Source organism: Zophobas morio, unplaced genomic scaffold, assembly GCF_036711695.1.
Source record: "Zophobas morio isolate AGI-343-1 ecotype UQ-CSIRO unplaced genomic scaffold, CSIRO_AGI_Zmor_V1 ptg000006l, whole genome shotgun sequence".
In the NCBI taxonomy this organism is placed as follows: Eukaryota; Metazoa; Arthropoda; class Insecta; order Coleoptera; family Tenebrionidae; genus Zophobas; species Zophobas morio.
In genome coordinates, this window is record NW_026972111.1 from 6,446,490 (window position 1) to 6,467,649 (window position 21,160).

Genomic DNA, 21,160 nt, shown 5'->3' on the forward strand with positions numbered 1-21,160 from the left:
CTTACCCCACTAAAAACCTTACCTCAGCCCCAAATCGGAAATTTCCGTCCTAACCTCAAAATTTAAAAAAATCCCGAAACAAGTGACAAAGACAAACCGATTTTTTTTATTTCAGCTGTTAAGGGTACAATCTCCCGAGGGCACAAAACGGATAGAAGTCAGCTCTTCAGACTCGACTTGCAGGTTGTTCGAACGAGTTCATGACACTTTCGACTTGAGCAGTTTCGCTTTCGCCCTGTACAAGGAGCGCAACCAGAAAAATGAGATTGCGAGCAGCAAGTCTCGCACCGTTGCAAGCGCAGGGCTGCGACACGGGGACATGATTTATCTGCAGCCCCTCAACGGCGCGGTTTTATTCCCCACGACTTCAGTGAGTAAGGACAGATCGTGGGAAATTTGGCTCAATGTTCTATTTTATAGAGTAATAATACGCCCTCAGGTGAGCCTGTTCTTGCGTCGACGTCTACTAGTTCAGGAATAAGCAACTCAAGACCAAGTAGCAGTTTAAGTGTAAACAGTAAATTGAGTACTGTTAAGGAGGATCCTGTCGATTTGCAGTTATCAAAGCTCGATGGGAAGGTCCAGAGGAAGCAAGACCCGAAATTGTAAGTGTGAGGGGTGGATTTTGTGAAAATTGACATTTAAATATCAGCAAGTATTGACACTTGTCACTTGGAGTATCCTTGACATTTGATTGGTGCCAAGGGTTATTTAGGAACTTTTGTTTATTAAGGCTTGTATTTGGACAAAGATGATTTAAAAAAAGCCACCATACAAGGTAAAATAACTGCCCACTACATTATTTGTGCATACAATTAGGTATGGTTTATTTGATGTAATAACAAGTGGAAAATTTACTCAAGATTGTGTACATTTAAGGGAGAAATTGTATCTGTGAAAAGTTCAGTGATACACAATTTGAGGTTAATTACGACCGTTAATCAAATTTTATCCATACGTCTGTTTTTTTTTTACATTCAATTTAATGTCACGTAAGGTCGTGTATCGTTTGCGCCAAATTGAAATCAAAGCCTATTATGTTTTCCAAGCAACATCTTTTTTTGTTATCCTATGCGGTAAAAGCTTGGTTTAATGACATGATGTGTAGCATATTAAAATGGAGGCCTTTGTGTTTTTTTTTCTCTCAAAAATGACCATTTTAGTATATGCTTCAACATAATTAAGTTATTTCAGACAGTGTTGTCACCACAAAGTCCACATATGTTGGAATCAAGTTGGAACAACATAAAAAACAAGATTACATTTAATGTGTACATATTATACTGAGAAAAATGTTGCAATTCGTTAACTGATGTACAAATAAGTGACTCATTTGTGTACTGTAAAAAATTTTACCACGTGTATTTTCAGTGTGTTGGTAGATCTTTGAAATGAAAAAAGTGTTTAGTTTCGTTTATTGATGACTAATTTTCCATCATATTTATAAATAATTGAAATAATTATATGCTGATAACGTTATCAAAGAAGTTATGAAAGAAATGTTTGCTACAACATATACCCTAAAAACGCTATTGAAGCAATAGCGTTTTTAATTAATTGGCTTTATTTTTACGATTTTAAAAAATGTTGGACAGAGGAATTACGGTTAGCGTTATCTTGTACATCTCAAAATTAATGATTATATCGCCTCAAAATTTGATGACGTCACTCGTGACAAAATTAATTAACTTTGACACTATACCAACGATTTAATATATTTTGACAATGATTACGTGTTACGTGTTTTGAAAGATAAACTAATCTCATTTTAAAACAACCACCCATGATAATGTTACAAATTTTGACTTGATTGATTCGGCACTTTGGCGGGTTTAAATCATAATTTCATTATAGGGCGCTTTCATGAAAGTAGTAGTTGTAGTTTATGAATCCGTCTTGAGTTTTTACCCTAGACATCCAGGTTTTTGTAAAAAATTCAAACTTGTATAATAACATTTTACAATTAACCTTTGGAATTACAAATCCGGATGTTCTGAAACCTTGCAAACGTTTTAAGATTATCGACCCCCCCCCCTAAAATTTGATGACGTCATCTCGAAATTTTGCCAAATAAATCCTGTCTAAAATGTGCAAAATATGATAAATTTGTAATTGTAATTTATCATTCCATTAATATTTTTTAGAATTACTTATACAGGGTGCTAGTACTTTTCAAGATGAGACTGATTTTGGCAGATGACTTATTCTTCAAAGAAAAAAAGGCTGGGTGGGCGGAGCGAGTACTTGCTAGAAATAAAAAAAAAATGAAAATTTAAACTTCAGATGTACAGTGTGTTTATTAAATGTACGACAAAAATATAAAGGGTTTTTCCGTGGGTTATTTTAAGATTTTTTGTCCTTGGATGATTTTCGGAAACACAATTTGATTTGAAGATACAAGACGATAAAACGTTTCGAAAAAAAAATTGTTTATTAATTCATATCTACAAAAACTGCCGAGAATGACTACCTAACTTTTTCAAAAAATCCAAGAGATTCAAGTCTGGGGATTGGGCAGGCCTGCACAGTACACTGTAATTTGACTTTACTTTTGTGGCCCCGTATTTCCGAAACAAATCGTCTTTTTGAAAATCGTTAAAGGACAAAAAAATCTTAAAATAATCCAAGGAATAACCCCCTGAATTTTAGCCGCATGTTTAGTAAACACCCTGTATAAATTAATTTTTTACGAAACGTTTACACAGGTGATTTTTGGGATTTATATTATCGATTAGTTGACTGTCTTAGATTTAAATCGAATACTAAAATTAATATTTGTAAAAATCGCTGTTAACGCTTTCATGGAAAATTCACCTTGGGTTCATTAATGACTTAATGTTTTTTATTATTTAGAACTGATTATACCGGGTGTCAGCAAAAATTGAGTAACCAATTAAAAATGTTCGACGTATCAAAAATTGACAAAATTTTTAAAACTCTACGTTTAAAGTATTCGCAGTTAATTTTAGGTCCCCTGGTGTTTTATTTTCGGATAGATTTAAAGGAATCTGGTGTTTTATGAATTTGAAAATGTCTTGAGTGCCGCAGTGTTGTTTTTTTTTTTTTTTAATTCGGGAGACTCTTGGATACTCAGAGTGTATGGAGATTTTTTTTGTAAATTATTTAAAACAATTTGTGGTGTTCTATTTTTAGAAAATTCTGACCTGACTTGTTTTGGAGTTAATTTTGGGACCCCGTTTTTTTGAGGTTCTAGGTATTCCTGCTAAAATCGGTCTTATTATTGAAAAATATACAATTTTATTATGTTTTTTTCTTGAAAACTTAAAAATTATGAGGGTATTGATAAATCACAAGTATACAGGGTTCAAAAATTCGCGACACGTTGTTCGGGACCATTTATGGAGCAGAGAAAAATAATTAAAAAAATTCTTTTGTCCAAATGTTGAAGATATAGCCCTTCAAAGTTTTATATTTTTTCTAAATTTCACCACTCTTCGAATTTTTGATTTTGACAATTTCGACTTTTTAAATTTGTTGATGTTTTAATTGCTCGATTTTTTAAATTTTCAATATTTCGATTTTAAATTTTAGATTTTTTGCTTTTTTGTTGTTTCGATTTTTTGAATTTTTCGATTTTTCAATTTTTCGGAATTACTTTTTCAGTTTTTCGATATTCCGATTTTTCAATTTTCGATTTAATGGTTTTCTTTCGATTTTTCGCCTTCTCGTTTTTAGATTTCCCGGTTTTTCAATTTTTCGGAATTCATTTTTCAGTTGTTCGATGTTTCGATTTTTCACTTTTTCGGTTTATCGTTTTTGAGTTCAAATTTGTCAATTTTGAATTTTCCTATTTTTCGATGTTTAGCCACTTCCGTTTCAAGTTTTCGATCTTTCGACTTCTCGATCTTTTGATATTTGGATTTCGCGATTTTTCGATTTTTTAGTTTTCCAATTTTCCAACGTTTCAGTTTTTTCAATTTTTCGACTTAAATCGATTTGTCAGTTTCACGAATTTTGAATGTTTAAGTTTTGGGATTTTTTAATTTTGGGATTTTTGAATATGTATTTCGATTTTTAAATTATTAAATTTTCGACTTCCTGTTTTTCTTTTTAATTTTTAACTCATTCGATTTTTAAAATATTGCGAATTTTTAAATCTTACAGTTTTAGATTTTTCAGTTTTTCGATTTTTCGATTTGTTGAAGTTTTTAATTGCTCGATTTTTAAAATTTTCAATTTTTTAAATTTTAAAATTTTTGGTTTTTCACTTTTCTCTTGTTTCGATTTCTCAACCTTTCGATTTTTTGCCTTCTCGTTTTTAGATTTTTCAATTTTTCAATTTTTGGATTTTTCGTTTTCTCAATTTCTCGATTTTTTAAATTTCCGATTTTTCGATTTCTCTGTTTTAAGTTTTAGGATTTTTCAATTTTGGGATTTTTGAATATGTATTTCGATTTTTAGATTATTCGATTTTTCAAAATATAGCGCATTTTTAAACCTTACAGTTTTCGATTTTTCAGTTTTTCGATTTTTCGATTTGTTGAAGTTTTTGATTACTCGATTTTTTATATTTTCAATTTTTTAAATTTTAAAATTTTAGGTCATTCACTTTTCTCTTGTTTCGATTTCTCAATTTTTCGATTTTTTGCCTTCTCGTTTTTAGATTTTTCAATTTTTGACGTTTCTAAATTTTTGGATTTTTCGTTTTCTCAATTTTTCGATTTCTCTGTTTAAATTTTGGGATTTTTGAATATGTATTTCGATTTTTAAATTATTAGATTTTTCGACTTCCTGTATTTTTTTTTTTTTTTTTTGATTTTTTACTTATTCAATTTTTCAAAATATTGCGAATTTTTAAATCTTACTGTTTTAGATTTTTCAGTTTTTCAAATTTTAAAATTTTAGATTTTTCACTTTTCTCTTGTTTCGATTTCTCAATCTTTCGATTGTTTGCCTTCTCGTTTTTAGATTTTTCAATTTTTCAATTTTTGGATTTTTCGTTGTCAATTTCTGGATTAATCGATTTTTTAAATTTCCGATGTTTCGATGTCTCAATTTTTCGATTTCTCTGTTTAAGGTTTGGGATTTTCAATTTTGGGATTTTTGAATACGTACATATTTCGATTTTTAAATTATTAGATTTTTCGACTTCCTGTTTTTTTTTTTTTTGATTTTTTACTCATTAGATTTTTCAAAATGTTGCAAATTTTTAGATCTTAAAGTTTTAGATTTTTCAGTTTTTCGATTTTTCGTTTTGTTGATGTTTTTGATTGTTTAAGTTTTTAAAATTTTCAATTTTTTAAATTTTAAAATTTTAGGTTTTTCACTTTTCTCTTATTTCAATTTCTCAATCTTTCAATTTTTCAATTTTTGGATTTTTCGATTTCTCTATTTTTTTTATTTTTTACTCATTCGATTTTTCAAAATATTGCGCATTTTTAAATTTTACAGTTTTCGATTTTTCAGTTTTTCGATTTTTCGATTTGTTGAAGTTTTTGATTGCTCGATTTTTTTTAATTTTAAAATTTTAGGTTTTTCACTTTTCTCTTGTTTCGATTTCTCAATCTTTCGATTTTTTGCCTTCTCGTTTTTAGATTTTTCAATTTTTCAATTTTTGGATTTTTCATTTTCTCAATTTCTCGATTAATCGATTTTTTAAATTTCCGATTTTTCGATTTCTCTGTTTAAGTTTTGGGATTTTTGAATATGTATTTCGATTTTTAAATTACATATTAGCTTTTTAGCCTTCCTGTTTTTTTTGTTTTTTGATTTTTTACTCATTCGATTTTTCAAAATATTGCGAATTTTTAAATCTTACAGTTTTCGATATTTCAGTTTTTTGATTTTTCGATTTGTTGATGTTTTTGATTTCTCGATTTCTTAAATTTTCAATTTTTTAAATTTTAAAATTTTAGGTTTTTCACTTTTCTCTTGTTTGGATTTCTCAATTTTTCGATTTTTTGCCTTCTCGTTTTTAGATTTTTCAATTTTTGGCGTTTCTAAATTTTTGGATTTTTCGTTTTCTCAATTTCTCGATTAATCGATTTTTTAAATTTCCGATTTTCCGATTTCTCTGTTTAAGTTTTGGGATTTCTCAATTTTGGGATTTTTGAATATGTATTTCGATTTTTAAATTATTAGATTTTTCGACTTCCTTTTTTTTCTTTGATTTTTTACTCATTCGATTTTTCAAAATATACCGCATTTTTAAATCTTACAGTTTTTTGATTTTTCGATTTGTTGATGTTTTTGATTGTTCGATTTTTAAAATTTTCAATTTTTTAAATTTTAAAATTATAGGTTTTTCACTTTTCTCTTGTTTTGATTTCTCAATCTTTCGATTTTTTGCCTTCTCGTTTTTAGATTTTTAAATTTTTCAGTTTTTGGCGTTTCTAAATTTTTGGATTTTTCGTTTTCTCAATTTCTCGATTAATCGATTTTTTAAATTTCCGATTTTTCGATTTCTCTGTTTAAGTTTTGGGATTTTTCAATTTTGGGATTTTTGAATATGTATTTCGATTTTTAAATTATTAGGTTTTTCGACTACCTGTTTTTTTTTTTTTGATTTTTTACTCATTCGATTTTTCAAAATATAGCGCATTTTTAAATCTTAGTTTTCGATTTTTCAGATTTTCGATTTTTCGATTTGTAGAAGTTTTTGATTGCTCGATTTTTTAAATTTTCAATTTTTAAAATTTTAGGTTTTTCACTTTTCTCTTGTTTCCATTTCTCAATCTTTCGATTTTTGCCTGCTCGTTTTTAGATTTTTCAATTTTTTAATTTTTGGCTTTTCTAAATTTTTGGATTTTTCGTGTTCTCAATTTCTCGATTAATCGATTTTTTAAATTTCCGATTTTTCGATTTCTAAATTTTTCGATTTCTCTGTTTAAGTTTTGGGATTTTTCAATTTAGAGATTTTCGAATATGTATTTCGATTTTTAAATTATTAGATTTTTCGACTTCCTGTTTTTTTTTATTTTTTACTCATTCGATTTTTTAAAATATAGCGAATTTTTAAATCTTACAGTTTTCGATTTTTCAGTTTTTTGATTTTTCGATTTGTAGAAATTTTTGATTGCTCGAGTTTTTAAATTTTATAATTTCAGGTTTTTCACTTTTCTCTTGTTTCGATTTCTCAATCTTTCGATTTTTTGCCTTCTCGTTTTTAGATTTTTCAATTTTTGGATATTTCGTTATCTCAATTTCTCGATTAGTCGATTTTTTAAATTTCCGATTTTTTGATTTCTCGATTTTTCGATTTCTCTGTTTGAGTTTTGGGATTTTTCAATTTAGAGATTTTTGAATATGTATTTCGATTTTTAAATTATTAGATTTTTCGACTACTTTTTTTTTTTGATTTTTTACTCATTCGATTTTTTAAAATATAGCGAATTTTTAAATCTTACAGTTTTCGATTTTTCAGTTTTTTGATTTTTCGATTTGTAGAAGTTTTTGATTGCTCGATTTTTAAAATTTTACAATTTCAGGTTTTTCACTTTTCTCTTGTTTCGATTTCTCAATCTTTCGATTTTTTGCCTTCTCGTTTTTAGATTTTTCAATTTTTCAATTTTTGGATTTTTCGTTATCTCAATTTCTCGATTAATCGATTTTTTAAATTTCCGATTTTTCGATTTCTCAATTTTTCGATTTCTCTATTTAAGTTTTGGGATTTTTTAATTTTGGGATTTTTGAATATGTATTTCGAATTTTAAATTATTAGATTTTTCGACTTTCTGTTTTTTTTTTTTTATTTTTTACTCATTCGATTGTTCAAAATATTGCGAATTTTTAAATCTTACAGTTTTCGATTTTTCAGTTTTTCGATTTTTCGATTTGTTGAAGTTTTTGATTGCCAGATTTTTTATATTTTCAATTTTTTAAATTTTAAAGTTTTAGGTTTTTCACTTTTTTCTTGTTTCGATTTCTCAATCTTTCGATTTTTTGCCTTCTCGTTTTTAGATTTTTCAATTTTTCAATTTTTGGATTTTTCATTTTCTCAATTTCTCGATTAATCGATTTTTTAAATTTCCGATTTTTCGATTTCTCCATTTTTCGATTTCTCTGCTTAAGTTTTGGGATTTTTCAATTTTGGGATTTTTGAATATGTATTTCGATTTTTAAATTATTAGATTTTTCGACTTCCTGTTTTTTTTTTATTTTTTGATTTTTTTTTACTCATTCGATTTTTCAAAATGTTGCGAATTTTTAAATCTTACAGTTTTTGACGTTTCAGTTTTTTGATTTTTCGATTTGTTGAAGTTTTTGATTGCCAGATTTTTTATATTTTCAATTTTTTAAATTTTAAAATTTTAGGTTTTTCACTTTTCTCTTGTTTCGATTTCTCAAGTTTTCGATTTTTGCCTTCTCGTTTTTAGATTTTTCAATTTTTGGATTTTTCGTTTTCTCAATTTCTCGATTAATCGATTTTTTAAATTTCCGATTTTTCGATTTCTCTGTTTAAGTTTTGGAGATTTTTCAATTGTGGGATTTTTCAAGATTTGATTTTTTTTTTTGATCTTTTACTTACTCGATTTTTCCAAATGTTGCGAGTTTTTAAAACTTACATTTTTCAACATTTTCATCTATAAGATATTTTAATTTTTGAATTTTTTAGATTTTTCAAATTCCCGATTTTTCAATTTTTTAGATTTTTCAAATTCCCGATTTTTCAATTTTTCGGTTTTGACAATATTTTGAAAAACGAAACATCACATATTTAAGATTTTTTAAAAGTACATATTTTAAAAACAAAGCACAGGAGAACCCGAAGATTTTTTTATATTAAAAAAAACACTAGGCGCCTGCAAGACTTGCTCTTTTAAACGCAAAAAATTGGTCTAAAGTTATTTAGACAGCTCTTCCCTCGTCTCTGAAGTAAAAATATATTATTAGTACACACTTAACTTCAATTGTTTATGTTTATATGTACATCGAAAGAATGCGACAATTAAGCACGCAGCAAATTGTCTCCTCAAGAAGAAGAAAAGATAATAAAAACAGCAGCTACTAGCCCCGCCCACCAACCCTATACTTTCTTAAAGGAATCTCATTTTCCAAAATCAGTCTTATCTTAGCAAGAACTAGCACTATGTCCTGAGACAAAGCGGCATTTCTTACACTTCAGAGGTCAGAAAAATTGTGTATAAGTAACTATATTTTTTTAACAAGGTATTATATATACTAAGGTGGTACCTTAGTATATTGTTTCGTATGGTACTAAGGAAGGGGGGGATTCATCATTTTCTGCTCTATTTTTAAGTGATAAATAAATATTAATTGACAAAATTTATCATTACACCGAAAACATAACCTAAAATATATCAAAGTCGAGTTAAGGGATTATGTATAAGTCGTTTTTCATTTTCTTGCTGACGTCACAACTTTGACGAAATCAATTAAAAAAATTCAGGTATAGTGCAGATTAAAAAATAATGAAACGTGACGTCAATATTAATTTTTGTTGTTGAATGTGGCATTCACGGCACGTAAAATCCATAGTATTTTTGATAGTTGTGTAATAAATACTACAGTAAAATCAATTCCGCAGGTGTCGCCACAACACTAACTCTCGCTGTGTCCACTGCTCGGCTCTGGAGCCGTTCGACGAAGCTTACTTGCGCGAGCACAATGTGAAGCACCTCTCTTTCCATTCGTACTTGAGGAAGATGACGTCAGGCGTAGACAAGGGTAAATTCTTAGCCCTCGAGGACATCTCCTGTCGCATCAAAAACGGCTGCAAAGACCACCCCCCATGGCCCAAGGGCATCTGCTCCAAGTGCCAGCCGAACGCTATCACCCTGAACCGACAGGTGTATCGTCACGTGGACAACGTCGCTTTCGAGAACAAAGATCTGGTGGAGCGGTTTTTGAACTATTGGCGTTCGACGGGACATCAGAGAATCGGGTTTTTGTATGGAAATTACGAAATTCACAACGATGTGCCTTTAGGTGCGTTCGACAAAGCCGACTTATTTGGCAAAGTCATTGTTGTTTTTTTTTTTTTACAGGAATAAGAGCTAACGTGGTGGCCATCTACGAGCCGCCGCAAGAAAGCGGCCGTGACTCAATTCGTCTTCTACGCGACGATAAAGAAGAACTAGTTGAAGATTTAGCTAGAAGTTTGGGGCTGAGACGCGTTGGGTGGATTTTTACTGATCTCATACCGGAGGATGTGCAAAAGGGGACGGTGAAGCACTTGAGGCACATCAATAGCCATTTCTTGTCGTCTGAAGAATGCATAATGGCGGGACATTTCCAGAATTTGCACCCTAATCCGTGTAAATACGCTTCAGGGGGGTACTTTGGCTCGAAGTTTGTCACTGTTTGTGTCACTGGTAAGTAAATTATCAAATAACTCAGTCCAAATGAAACATCCTGTATATTCGCTTTGAAAGAACAAATAAGTGCAACCGGTATAAAATTGCGCTGAAATTAAGAAAGCCTTGATTTTATCTAAATGGGATCCTCTCAAAGCAAAAAATATTCAATTTGCGAAATTACATATTTGATAATCATAATTTTTAATGGAAGAAATACAGAGTATGCTAATTACAGTTTATATTTTAATAACATTAGTGCGGGAATGTTGCATAATTTAAATTAAATTTACCTTCATCCTCAGGCTCCACTTTCGTTGATATTACTTTAAAAACATGTACTCACTTACATAATATCGTTGCAGAGTTCATTAAGAGATAAACACATTCTTTTTGGAAAAAAAACGTCGTTGGAATTTTTTGCTGTACTCCAGTGTCTATTTTTAACTTTTTCAATTTTTGTTTAATTTTCTTCAAAATAAACATGTTGTGAAAAATGAAGTGAGAGCGTCCGACTTTTAACTGTTATATGGATATTTTTAGAACCACTTTTTACGTATACGAATTTGAGAATTAGTCACTGTTTTCAAAATTGACGATTATTAAAGATTACTTTGTTGAAAGTAAACATAAATAATTCCACAAAAATAAATAAAGTTGCTTGCTTACCTGTAAAGAGATTCTTCTTCAATTAATTTTCACAAACACAAACATTTTTTTACCTGATTCGATTTCTAAAAGTTTGCAAAGTAGTTTATAAAATAATGCGTTATTTCTATTTTTGACTTCGTTTTCTTAGTTTTCCGATATAGATTATAGATATATACTACTCATGAAATATTTACGAATCGAGATAATCAAAAAAAGCAAAAACAAAAATAACCTTGTAGAACAATTGAAGAGTTAATTTTTCCACAACTTTTATTGCTCATATCCGTTGTTATGGCGATGTTATTGCTTCTTAATGGAAAATTTTCAGCTTGATAACACTTGATTTAAATATTTGTTAGCAAATAATTGCCGAAATTGTAGCAGTTATTCTACATTTTTAGTGCATTTTGGTATTATAAACATCGCAAGACGCGAATAAAAATTTAATCATCCCCGCCAATACATTGCTTACGTCATCTCAAAAATTTGCCGTGTCACTTAAAAATACATGCCACTTCTTACTTCGCGAGCGTAAGCTAAGGAAGTATTATTGTAATTGAGTCCATCGGGCGACTGGCTACTTCCATGTTTTCTCGACGATTCATGACCCCTACGTACGGAAAAATCGGTTCCCGTTTCCGTTTGTCTGTTTGTAAAGCCGTCTGTGTAATTCTGTATGTATATTTAATTTTACAATAGTACATAAATATTAAAAGTAACATAATCCTGAACTTGTGGTTTATGAAACCGTGTTGAATTTTTATCCTATACATCGAGATTTTTGGAGGAAAAAAAACAAACTTGAGTAACAATTTTACGATGTTACAGTTTGACGATTTTTCAATTTTTAGCGTTTCTAAATTTTCGATTTATTTCTCAATTTCCCGATTGATCGATTTTTTTGATTTTTGAATTTCTCAATTTTTTGATTTCTCACGTTTTCGATGTTGCAGTTTTTTAAATTTCTTTTCGATTTTTCAATTTTTGCCATTTCTAATTTGCCGATTTTTCAATTAATCGATATTTTGATTTATCGACATTTCGATTTTTCAGTTTTTCGTTTTTTCTATTTTGTAAACTTAAGATTTTTCAATTTTTCGATTTCTCGATTTATCAAGATTCCTATATTTCAATTTTTCATTTTTTCGATTTGTTTTTTTTTTTTTTTAGTTTAAATATTTCAATTTTGGGCTATTTCGATTTCTTAACTTTTCGACTTCTCGACTCCTCAACGTTTCAATTTTTCAAATCCTATTTCTCGGTTTTGCGATTTTTCGATTTGCCCATTTTTCCATTTATTTTTTTTCAATTTTTCGATGTTTCGGGATTTTTCAGTTTCTCGATTTTTCAATTCTTCCATTTAATTTTCGATTTTCAAATTTTTCTATTTTTTAAATATTAGATTTTTCGATTTCTCGCTTTTTAGTTTTTGATTTTTTAGTTTTTGGTTTTTTCGATTTCTCAATTTTTTTATATTTTCATGTTTCGATTTTATAAACCGTAGATGTTTTGTTTGGTCGATGTTTTGATTTTTCGACATTTCGGATTTCGATTTTTCGGTTTTTAAAATTTTCAATTTTTGGCGTTTCTAAATTTTCGATTTTTTGATTTTTCGACATTTCGATCTCTGAATTTTTGTCGACTTTCCGATTTCTCGATTTTTCAATTTTTTGTTTTTCAATTTTTCAATGTTTCAGTTTCGGGATTTTTCAGTATTTCGATTTTTTACTTTTTCGATTTTGTGATGTTTCGATTTTTCGATTTTTTTAAATTTAAATACATATTTCGATTTTGGGCATATTTCGATTTCTTACTTTTTTGACTTCTCGATTTCTCAATATTTTTCAGTTTTTCAATTTCTATTTCTCGGTTTTCCCATTTTTCGATGTGTCAGTTTTTCCATTTTTTTTTCAATTTTTAGATGTTTTGGGATTTGTCAATTTCTCGATTTTTCAGTTTTTCAGTTTTTCGATGTAATTTTTCGGTTTTTCAATTTATCTATTTTTTAAATTTTAGATTTGTCGATTTCTCGCTTTCTAGTGTTTTTTATTTTATAGTTTTTCTTTTTTATTATTTTTTAATACTTATTTCAAATTTTTTGGTTATTTAGGGAATTTTTCAATTTTTGATATTTTCATGTTTCGATTTTTTAAATGTTAGATTTCTCGATTTTTCGCTTTCTAGTCGTTTGATTTTTTAGTTTTTCGTTTTTTTCAAATTTGACATTTTCGATTTCTCGATTTTTTCATTTTCTGATTTCTCCAGGCAAGCTTTCGATGTTTCAGTTTTTTAAAATTTTTTTTAGATTTTTCAATTTTTGGCGTTTCTAAATTTTCGATTTTTCGATTAATCGATTTTTTGATTTTTCGAGATTTCGATTTCTCAATTTTTCGACTTTACGATTTCTTAATTTTTTAATTTTTGGTTTTTCAATTTTTCGATGTTTCAGTTTTGGGATTTTTCAGTATTTCGATTTTGTGATGTTTTAATTTTTCAATTTTTCTATTGTTTAAATTTAAGATTTTCCAGTTTTTAAATGTGTGAATTTCTCGATTTTTCGTTTTTTTTTGAGTTCTCACTTTTAGGTTTCTCAATTTTTCGATGTTTTGATTTTGGGATTTTTCAGTATTTCGATTTTTTACTTTTTCGATTTTGTGGTGTTTTGATTTTCCGATTTTTTAAATTTAAGTATTTCGATTTTTCAATTTTTCGTTTTTCCTATTTTTAAAATTAAGATTTCCCACTTTTTAAATGTTCGAATTTCTTGATTTTTCGGTTTTTTGAGTTCTCACTTTTAGATTTTTCAATTCTTTGATTTCTCGATTTATCGAGATTTCGATGTTTTTAAGTTTAAATATTTCAAATTAAAAAAAAAATCGACGACTTCTCTATTCTCCGATGTTTCAGTTTTTCAAATCGTATTTCTCGGTTTTGCGATTTTTTGATTTGTCCATTTTTCCATTTGTTTTTAATTTTTCTCGCGTGTTCAGTCCTACCATGCTTTTTTCGATTTTTCTATTTTTCTATTTTTTAAATATTAGATGTTTCGATTTCTCGCTTTCTAGTTTTTTGATTTTTTAGTTTTTCGTTTTTTCAAATTTTACATTTCCGATTTTCTGATGTTTCGATTTCCCAAGTTTAATTTTTTAATACGTATTTCAATTTTTTGATTTTCGATTTTTGGTTTTTTGATTTCTCAATTTTTTTATATTTTCATGTTTCGATTTTTTAAACGGTAGATATTTTGATGTTTTGATTGCTAGATCTTTTGGTTTTTCCCCTTTTCGTATTTCGATTTTCAATTTCTCAATTTTTTTTTTTAATTTTTTTCGATTTTTCTTTTTGACGTTTCTAAATTTTCCATTTGTCGATGTTACAGTTTTGGGATTTTTCCAGTATTTCAATTTTTTTAATGTAAGATTTTCCACTTTTTTAATGTTTGAATTTCTAGATTTTTCGGTTTTTCGAGGTCTCACTTTTAGATTTTTAAATTTTTGATTTCTCGATTTATTGAGATTTCGATGTTTCGATTTTTCAGTTTTTTTTCGATGTATCGATTTTTTTAAGTTTAAATGTTTCCAATTTGAATTTTTCTATTTCGGGCTATTTCGATTTCTTAATTTTTTGGCTTTTCGATTTCGCGATGTTTCAGTTTTCAATTTCTATTTCTCGGTTTTGCGATTTTTCAATTTGCCAATTTTTCCATTTTTTTTTCAATTTTTCGATCTAATTTTTCGGTTTTTCAATTTTTCAATTTTTTAAATTTTATATTTTTCGATTTCTAGTTTTTTGATTTAGTTTTTCGTTTTTTTAATTTATGTTTTCGATTTTACGAATTTCTGATGTTTCGATATCCCGATTTTAATTTTTTAATACGTGTTTCAATTTTTTGAATTTCGATTTCTCAAAATAGGTTTTTCGATTCTCAACTTTTTGATATTTTCATGTTTCGATTTTTTAAGTGTCAGATATTTTCATGTTTTCGTTGCTAGATCTTTTGATTTTTCGCCTTTTCGGATTTCGATTTTTAGATTTTTTAATTTTTCGATTTCTCCATTTTTCAATTTTCCATGTTTCAGTTTTTGGGATTTTTTTATTTTTTAAATTTATGATTTCCACTTTTTTAATGTTTGAATTTCTCAATTTTTCGTTTTTTTTTTTGAGTTTCCACTTTTAGATTTTTCAACTTTTTGATTTCTTGATTTATCGATTTTGCAGTTTATCACTTTTTTTCGATGTATCGGTTTTTTAAGTTTAATTGTTTCAAATTTGAATTTTTTGATTTTGGGCTATTTCGATTTCTTAATTTTTTTGACTTCGTCGACTCCTCGGTTTTGCGATTTTTCGATTTTCCATTTTTTTTTTTCAATTTTTCGACGTTTTGGGATTTTTCAATTTCTCGCTTTCCAATTTTTTTGATTTTTTAGTTTTTTCATACGTATTTCAAATTTTTTGATTTTCGATTTCTCGAAATAGATTTTTCGATTTCCCAATATGTATTTCAATTTTTTGATATTTTCATGTTTCGATTTTTTGAATGTTAGATTTTTTGATGCTTTGATTTTTCGTTCTTTCGATTTTTCGATTTTTAAAATATTCGATTTTTCAATTTTCCGGTTTTAAAATTTTTTTCTTTCTCGATTTCTCATTATTCTGATGTCTTAGTTTTTTCGTTGTTGCAGCTGTGGCAGTTCGTAAATACTTTACAGAGTTTAACAAAAATATGTGTTAATTTTTGAAAGAAGCGGTTTGAAAAAAAAATTGTTGGGTCACTTCAAAGGCGAGGGAAGTTCTATCGAAATAACCTTCAACCAATATTTTTATTTTGGTAAGATACCAACGTTGAATGATTAGCAAGTATTAAAAAAATCTATTTATCCAACACGTGACGTTATTTCGTAGCTAGTTATATTACTGTGGGCAAATTCGCGATATACGTTTAAGCTAAATATAAAACAGTGATAGCAATACGCAATAATGGTCTGCAAATTTATGTCATTAACACGATAGTAAAGTTTAAAATTTCACGAAAATACAACAAAGATCCAAAAAATTTTCTTTAACAAAAGAAATTACAGTTGCATCGACAAGAATTACGGTTGGGTATTTTTGGCACTGTTGTTAAAGCCTTTTATTATCAGTCAACCTAGTTTATGTCAGTGGCGTAATATCAACAGATTGCTAAATGTTTACAAACAAATGAAATAATTCAGCTTCATTTATTAAATTTTATGTTTAAAATTCCATTCAAAGTAAAATATTTCTTTAACTGGCCAATGTTGATGAAATTTCCAAAGAGAATTAACTTGTGATTAATTTTTTTCGATGGCTTACACGGGTTTTCTAAAATACTATTAATAACAATAATAATGTGAGTCTAGTCGTAATTTTCTGGCAACCTTGTCCTTTATAATTAGTGTCACATTCTATATACCAAAGTTAATTTTATCACTACCGTCAATATGTTTTAAAAAATTACGAAATGAATTCCAAAAGATTTTCTTTAAATTGAATTGTACAAACGTAGTTCCTGAGATCTTTTTCAGTTTTAGGTAAAAACAGAAACCTGTAATATTAATTACAGGTAACTTTCGTTTGGCTTACATGTGAGGGTGGACTTTTCAGTATTTACTTTGGGAATTGTAATCGTGTAGAATACAAAAATGGCGGTTTCCCGTGTCTAATACTAATTGTATTCGTGAAAGAAGCAATTTCTCTTGTTCGTCAAAGCTAATTGCACAAGTTTAAAAATAAAAACATAAATACATATCGAAAAAATCAGGTTTTTATTATCAATTAAAATAAATAATGCATTTAATTGCTAGAAAATTATTTAATGAGCAGTGTACTGGAACCAAACAATTTTAAATGTCATTCTTTTCTACAAATTTGCTCTTGTGTATTGACTCGAAATGTTTTATTTTGTAACTCGTGGAGGTCTCTCAAGACGGTCCAATACTTCTTCAATTTAAGACAAATTGGAAAAATCCACACTCTCTATATAAATAAACCAGTGTTGTGGACTTTTCCATATTAGTTATTTTTAAATTAGTTAACATGGAGTGCTATTTGTGGAGGTGTTGCGTGGAAGTATTTACCGCCTTCTTGTTCAACTTCTGTCAAAGAGGATGGCGATCAAGCCCGATTTAAACGCCAGGCAACGCCAACTTTAGTCGATTTTTTTTATCAAATTCTGTAGGTTTATAACATGTGTTTCAATTTACTTCTTCTATTGTATTATTTATTTAAAGACAAGTTTAAAGTTAACTAAATTAAATTCATTAACATAAATAAATCTATAAAGTGATTGTATCACATCGACTTTGTTTTTCGGAAATGATCCGAACTTTTATTTCAAATACTTTTTCACTTGGGAATGTCACTAATTTGCTTCTTTTTAATGACTGTGAAAATATAATCCATATTGCTGTTTTTTTTTTCATCAAAATAGATTGACCACTGACAAGAATAAAATATTTCCAACAAAATAAAACCCGAATTTTCAGAATATGAAAAAATTGAACTCCCGTTTCCGTTTGTTTGTCTGTCGTCCCGATTTTATTAAACAGATAATCTCACAAATTATTGGACTGATTGATATCAACTATTATTTGTATTTTAGGAATATCATATCTTAGAAAACCGAAATTAGTCTGATTATCCCCAACAAAAATTCGTCACCTAAAAATATTGTATAGTAAATGTTATAAAATAATAAAACAATTTCAGTATTGGTTCCAATAATCCTATACATGTGGTCTATGAATCCGCCTCGATTTATTTAACTTATTGGGGCTATCATGAAAAAAATAAAATTCACAATTCGAAGAAGCTGCATTTGTTGCACTGTACTTCAGGGGCTAGGAAAATTCTGTCTACTGCCCTTGGCCAATTTTTTTTTATTTTAAGAATGGGACGTATAACAAAACAATTATTAAAAATATTCGAGAAAACTTTGTAACTGGTTACAAATTAAAAAACATTTCATTTTCGGAAATTTTGGAAACGTTGTTAAGAAGGTACTGAAGAACTCGAAAAAAATAATCCCTCAACCAAATTTTCGAAAATATTACACCTCAAAGTTGAACAATTAACTTACAGTCTAAAATTTTGATGGAAACTGTCAAAAATGATTTCTGCCAACAGTAAAAAATGGCGTTGTGGATTGTATTGTAGCAAATGATTATTAAATTATTAATAACTAATTATTTAACTGTCTATTAGATGTGTAAATCATTAAAGAACTACGAAGTTAATTCTTGAACTTTGCAGTTTAATATTTCCAAAAGTTTGGTGCAGGGATTTTTCATCAGCCTGTATATTGTTATATTTTTTAATTTAAATTTAAATCGTTATCCTAAACCGGTTACGTATCAATTGATATACTGCTAAAAAATAAAACAAAAACTCACTGTATTCTACCTGAAAAAAAAATATCATTTCCGAATAAACCAAAATCGATAAAAATATACTCGGATATCCAGTTTATACATTTGTTTGAACACAAAATTTTAAGCAACAGATTAGGTTTTCTAAATTTCAAAAATCTGTGTTGCAACATGTTACAATATCGTTTAAATGAAATTTTAATATACAGGGTGTTTATAAAAAATTTCTACAATTTTCAAACATCGACATTTTTAAACAGAAAAAAAAATGTCATTTGCCAAAAACAATCTTATCTTAGCAGGCACCCACCCGCTCTCTCTTTTCTTAGAGTATATGTAATTTGCCAAAATGAGTCTTATTTTATTAGCAAGTACTAACAAAAAAGAAAATAGAGGGCGGGTGGGCGGGGCGACTACTTGCTAAGTTAAGAGTAACAATATTAAGAGTAGTCCTTGGAATGAAGACTGGGTGGGTGGGCGGGGCTACTGCTTGCTTACAAGACTCTTTGGAAAAAAGGCAAACTCGGTTCCGCCCACCATTGTTCTCTATTTCATTGTCTTAGTTTTTACTGTAAAATGCAATCTAAAATTTAAAACTATGCAAAAAGTGGCCCCGCCCACCCACCCCCATGTATTCCGTTTTTATCATTCTTTCTCATTGGCTCAGAATTTGGATTTTATACTGATAAATAATGGAATCTAGAATTATATATTTTTTAATGAGTATTTAAAATTTAATTTTACTAAATTTTTTGCAATTTTTGTAGTTTTCATTTTAAATGTGTAATAATAATAATAGTTTTTAAAATATTTCACTTTTTGAATTTGACGATTTTACAATGTTTCCATTTTTCAAATAATATTGGATTTTAAAACGTTTTTGTTTATACGACTTTTAAGTTTTTGATTCTTCATTTTTTCATTCCTTCAAATTTTTTATTTGCAATTTTTCGTATAGGTTTTTTTGTTTCCTTTATTTTTACAGTTTTTCGATTTTCAATGTTGCGACTCTATAAATTTTGTATTTTCAATTTCAATTATTCGTTTCTTCTATTTTTTGATTTGAAATTTTTCAATTTTTCTTTTTTTTTTTTTCTCTAATTTACGACAAGCGACTGTTCGAGTTTTCAATTTTTAATTTTCAGTGATTGGCAAATGACATTCCCTCTAAGAAAATAGAGGACGGGTGGACGGGGCTACTATTTGCTAAGTTAAGACTGAACCATATTAAGCCTGAAATAAAGAGAGGGCGGGTGGGCGTGGCTACTGATTACTTATAAGACTCTCTAGAAAACAGGCAAAGTTAGTTTAGCCCACCTTTTTTCTGTAATTAATTTTCTTATATTTTTCGTTTATACGACTTTTGAGTTTTTGATTCTTTTTTTCTTTTCTTAAAATTTTCGATTTGCAATTTTTTGTTTCGGTTTTTTATTTCCTTTAATTTTACAGTTTTTCAATTTTTCAATGTTCCGATTTTATAATTTTTTGTTTTTTCAGTTTCAATTATTCGTTTCTTCAATTTTCTGATTTGCCATTTTTTAGTTTTTCAGTGTTCCGATTTTTCAATTTTTCGTTTCTTCAATTTTTCGATTTGCAAATTTTCAGTTTTTCATTTTTGTTTGTTAGTACTTGCTAAAATAAGACTGATTTTGGCAAAAGACGATCCTCTAAAAAAATAGAAGGTGGGTGGGCGGTCTTAGTACTTGCTAAGTTGAGAGTAATTTTGGCAAATGACATACCCTCTAAGAAAATAGAGAACGGGTGGACGGGGTTACTATTTGCTAAGTTAAGACTGAACCATATTAAGCCTGGAATAAAGAGAGGGTGGGTGGGCGGTGCTAGTGATTACTTATAAGACTCTTTAGAAAACAGGCAAAGTTAGTTCAGCCCACCTTTCTTCTCTAATTCATTGTCTTATTTTTTTTTTTACTGTAAAACGGCAATCTAAAATTTAAAACAAAGTAAAAAGTGGACCCGCCCACCCACCCCGTCTATTTCGTTTTCTTAATTCATTCTTATTGGCTCTGAACAACGGAAGTTGGATTTTATACTGATAAATGGAATCCAGGATTATATTTTTCTTTAATAAGTACTTAAAATTTAATTTTACTAAATTTTTTGTAATTTTTGTAGTTTTCATTTTAAATGTGTAATAATAATAATTTTTTTAATTATTTCACTTTTGAATTTTACGATTTTAGAATGTTTCCATTTTTCAAATATTATTGGATTTTAAAACGTTTTTGTTTATACGGCTTTTAAGTTTTTGGTTCTTAATTTTTTCATTTCTTCAAATTTTCGATTTGCAATTTTTCGTTTGGGTTTTTTATTTCCTTTATTTTTACAGTTTTTCGAGTTTCAGTGTTGCGACTTTATAAATTTTGTTTTTTCAATTTCAGTTCGTTTCTTCTATTTTTCATTTGCAATTTTTCGTTTTTTTTTTCTCTAATTTTACAATATGCAACTGTTCGAATTTTCAATTTTTAATTTTTCAGTTTTCGATTTTGTAGTTTCTCGTTTCTTCAATTTTTCGATTTGCAAATTTTGATTTTGGCAAATGATATAACCTCTAAAAAAATAAATGGCGAGTGGGCGGGGCTACTACTTGCTAAGTTAAGACCTGGTTTATAGAAACCGAAGTTAAAGTTAATTCGCGATTAACTTTTAATTGAGGTTCGTTGCTAGGCGACGTGCAGGTTTTAACCAATCACGAACTCCCATTCCACATTTTAATCCAGTGTTAAATTAATCGAGGATTAAATATTTAACTCGCGCTTCTATAAACTGGCCCTCAGACTAACAATATTAAGAGTAGTCACTGGAATAAAGAGGGGGTGGGTGGGC

General features: G+C 28.4%; 1 protein-coding gene across 1 annotated transcript in view; it reads left to right on the plus strand.

The window, feature by feature from the left end:
• LOC135123443 (nuclear protein localization protein 4 homolog) overlaps positions 1-21,160 on the plus strand; it is a 48,880-nt gene that overhangs the window by 155 nt on the left and 27,565 nt on the right. The window contains exons 2-5 of the mRNA XM_064048082.1: positions 116-370; positions 421-605; positions 9,509-9,909; positions 9,969-10,295. Of these exons, the coding sequence (XP_063904152.1) occupies positions 116-370; positions 421-605; positions 9,509-9,909; positions 9,969-10,295 (1,168 nt within the window). The remainder of the gene's footprint in view (positions 1-115; positions 371-420; positions 606-9,508; positions 9,910-9,968; positions 10,296-21,160) is intronic.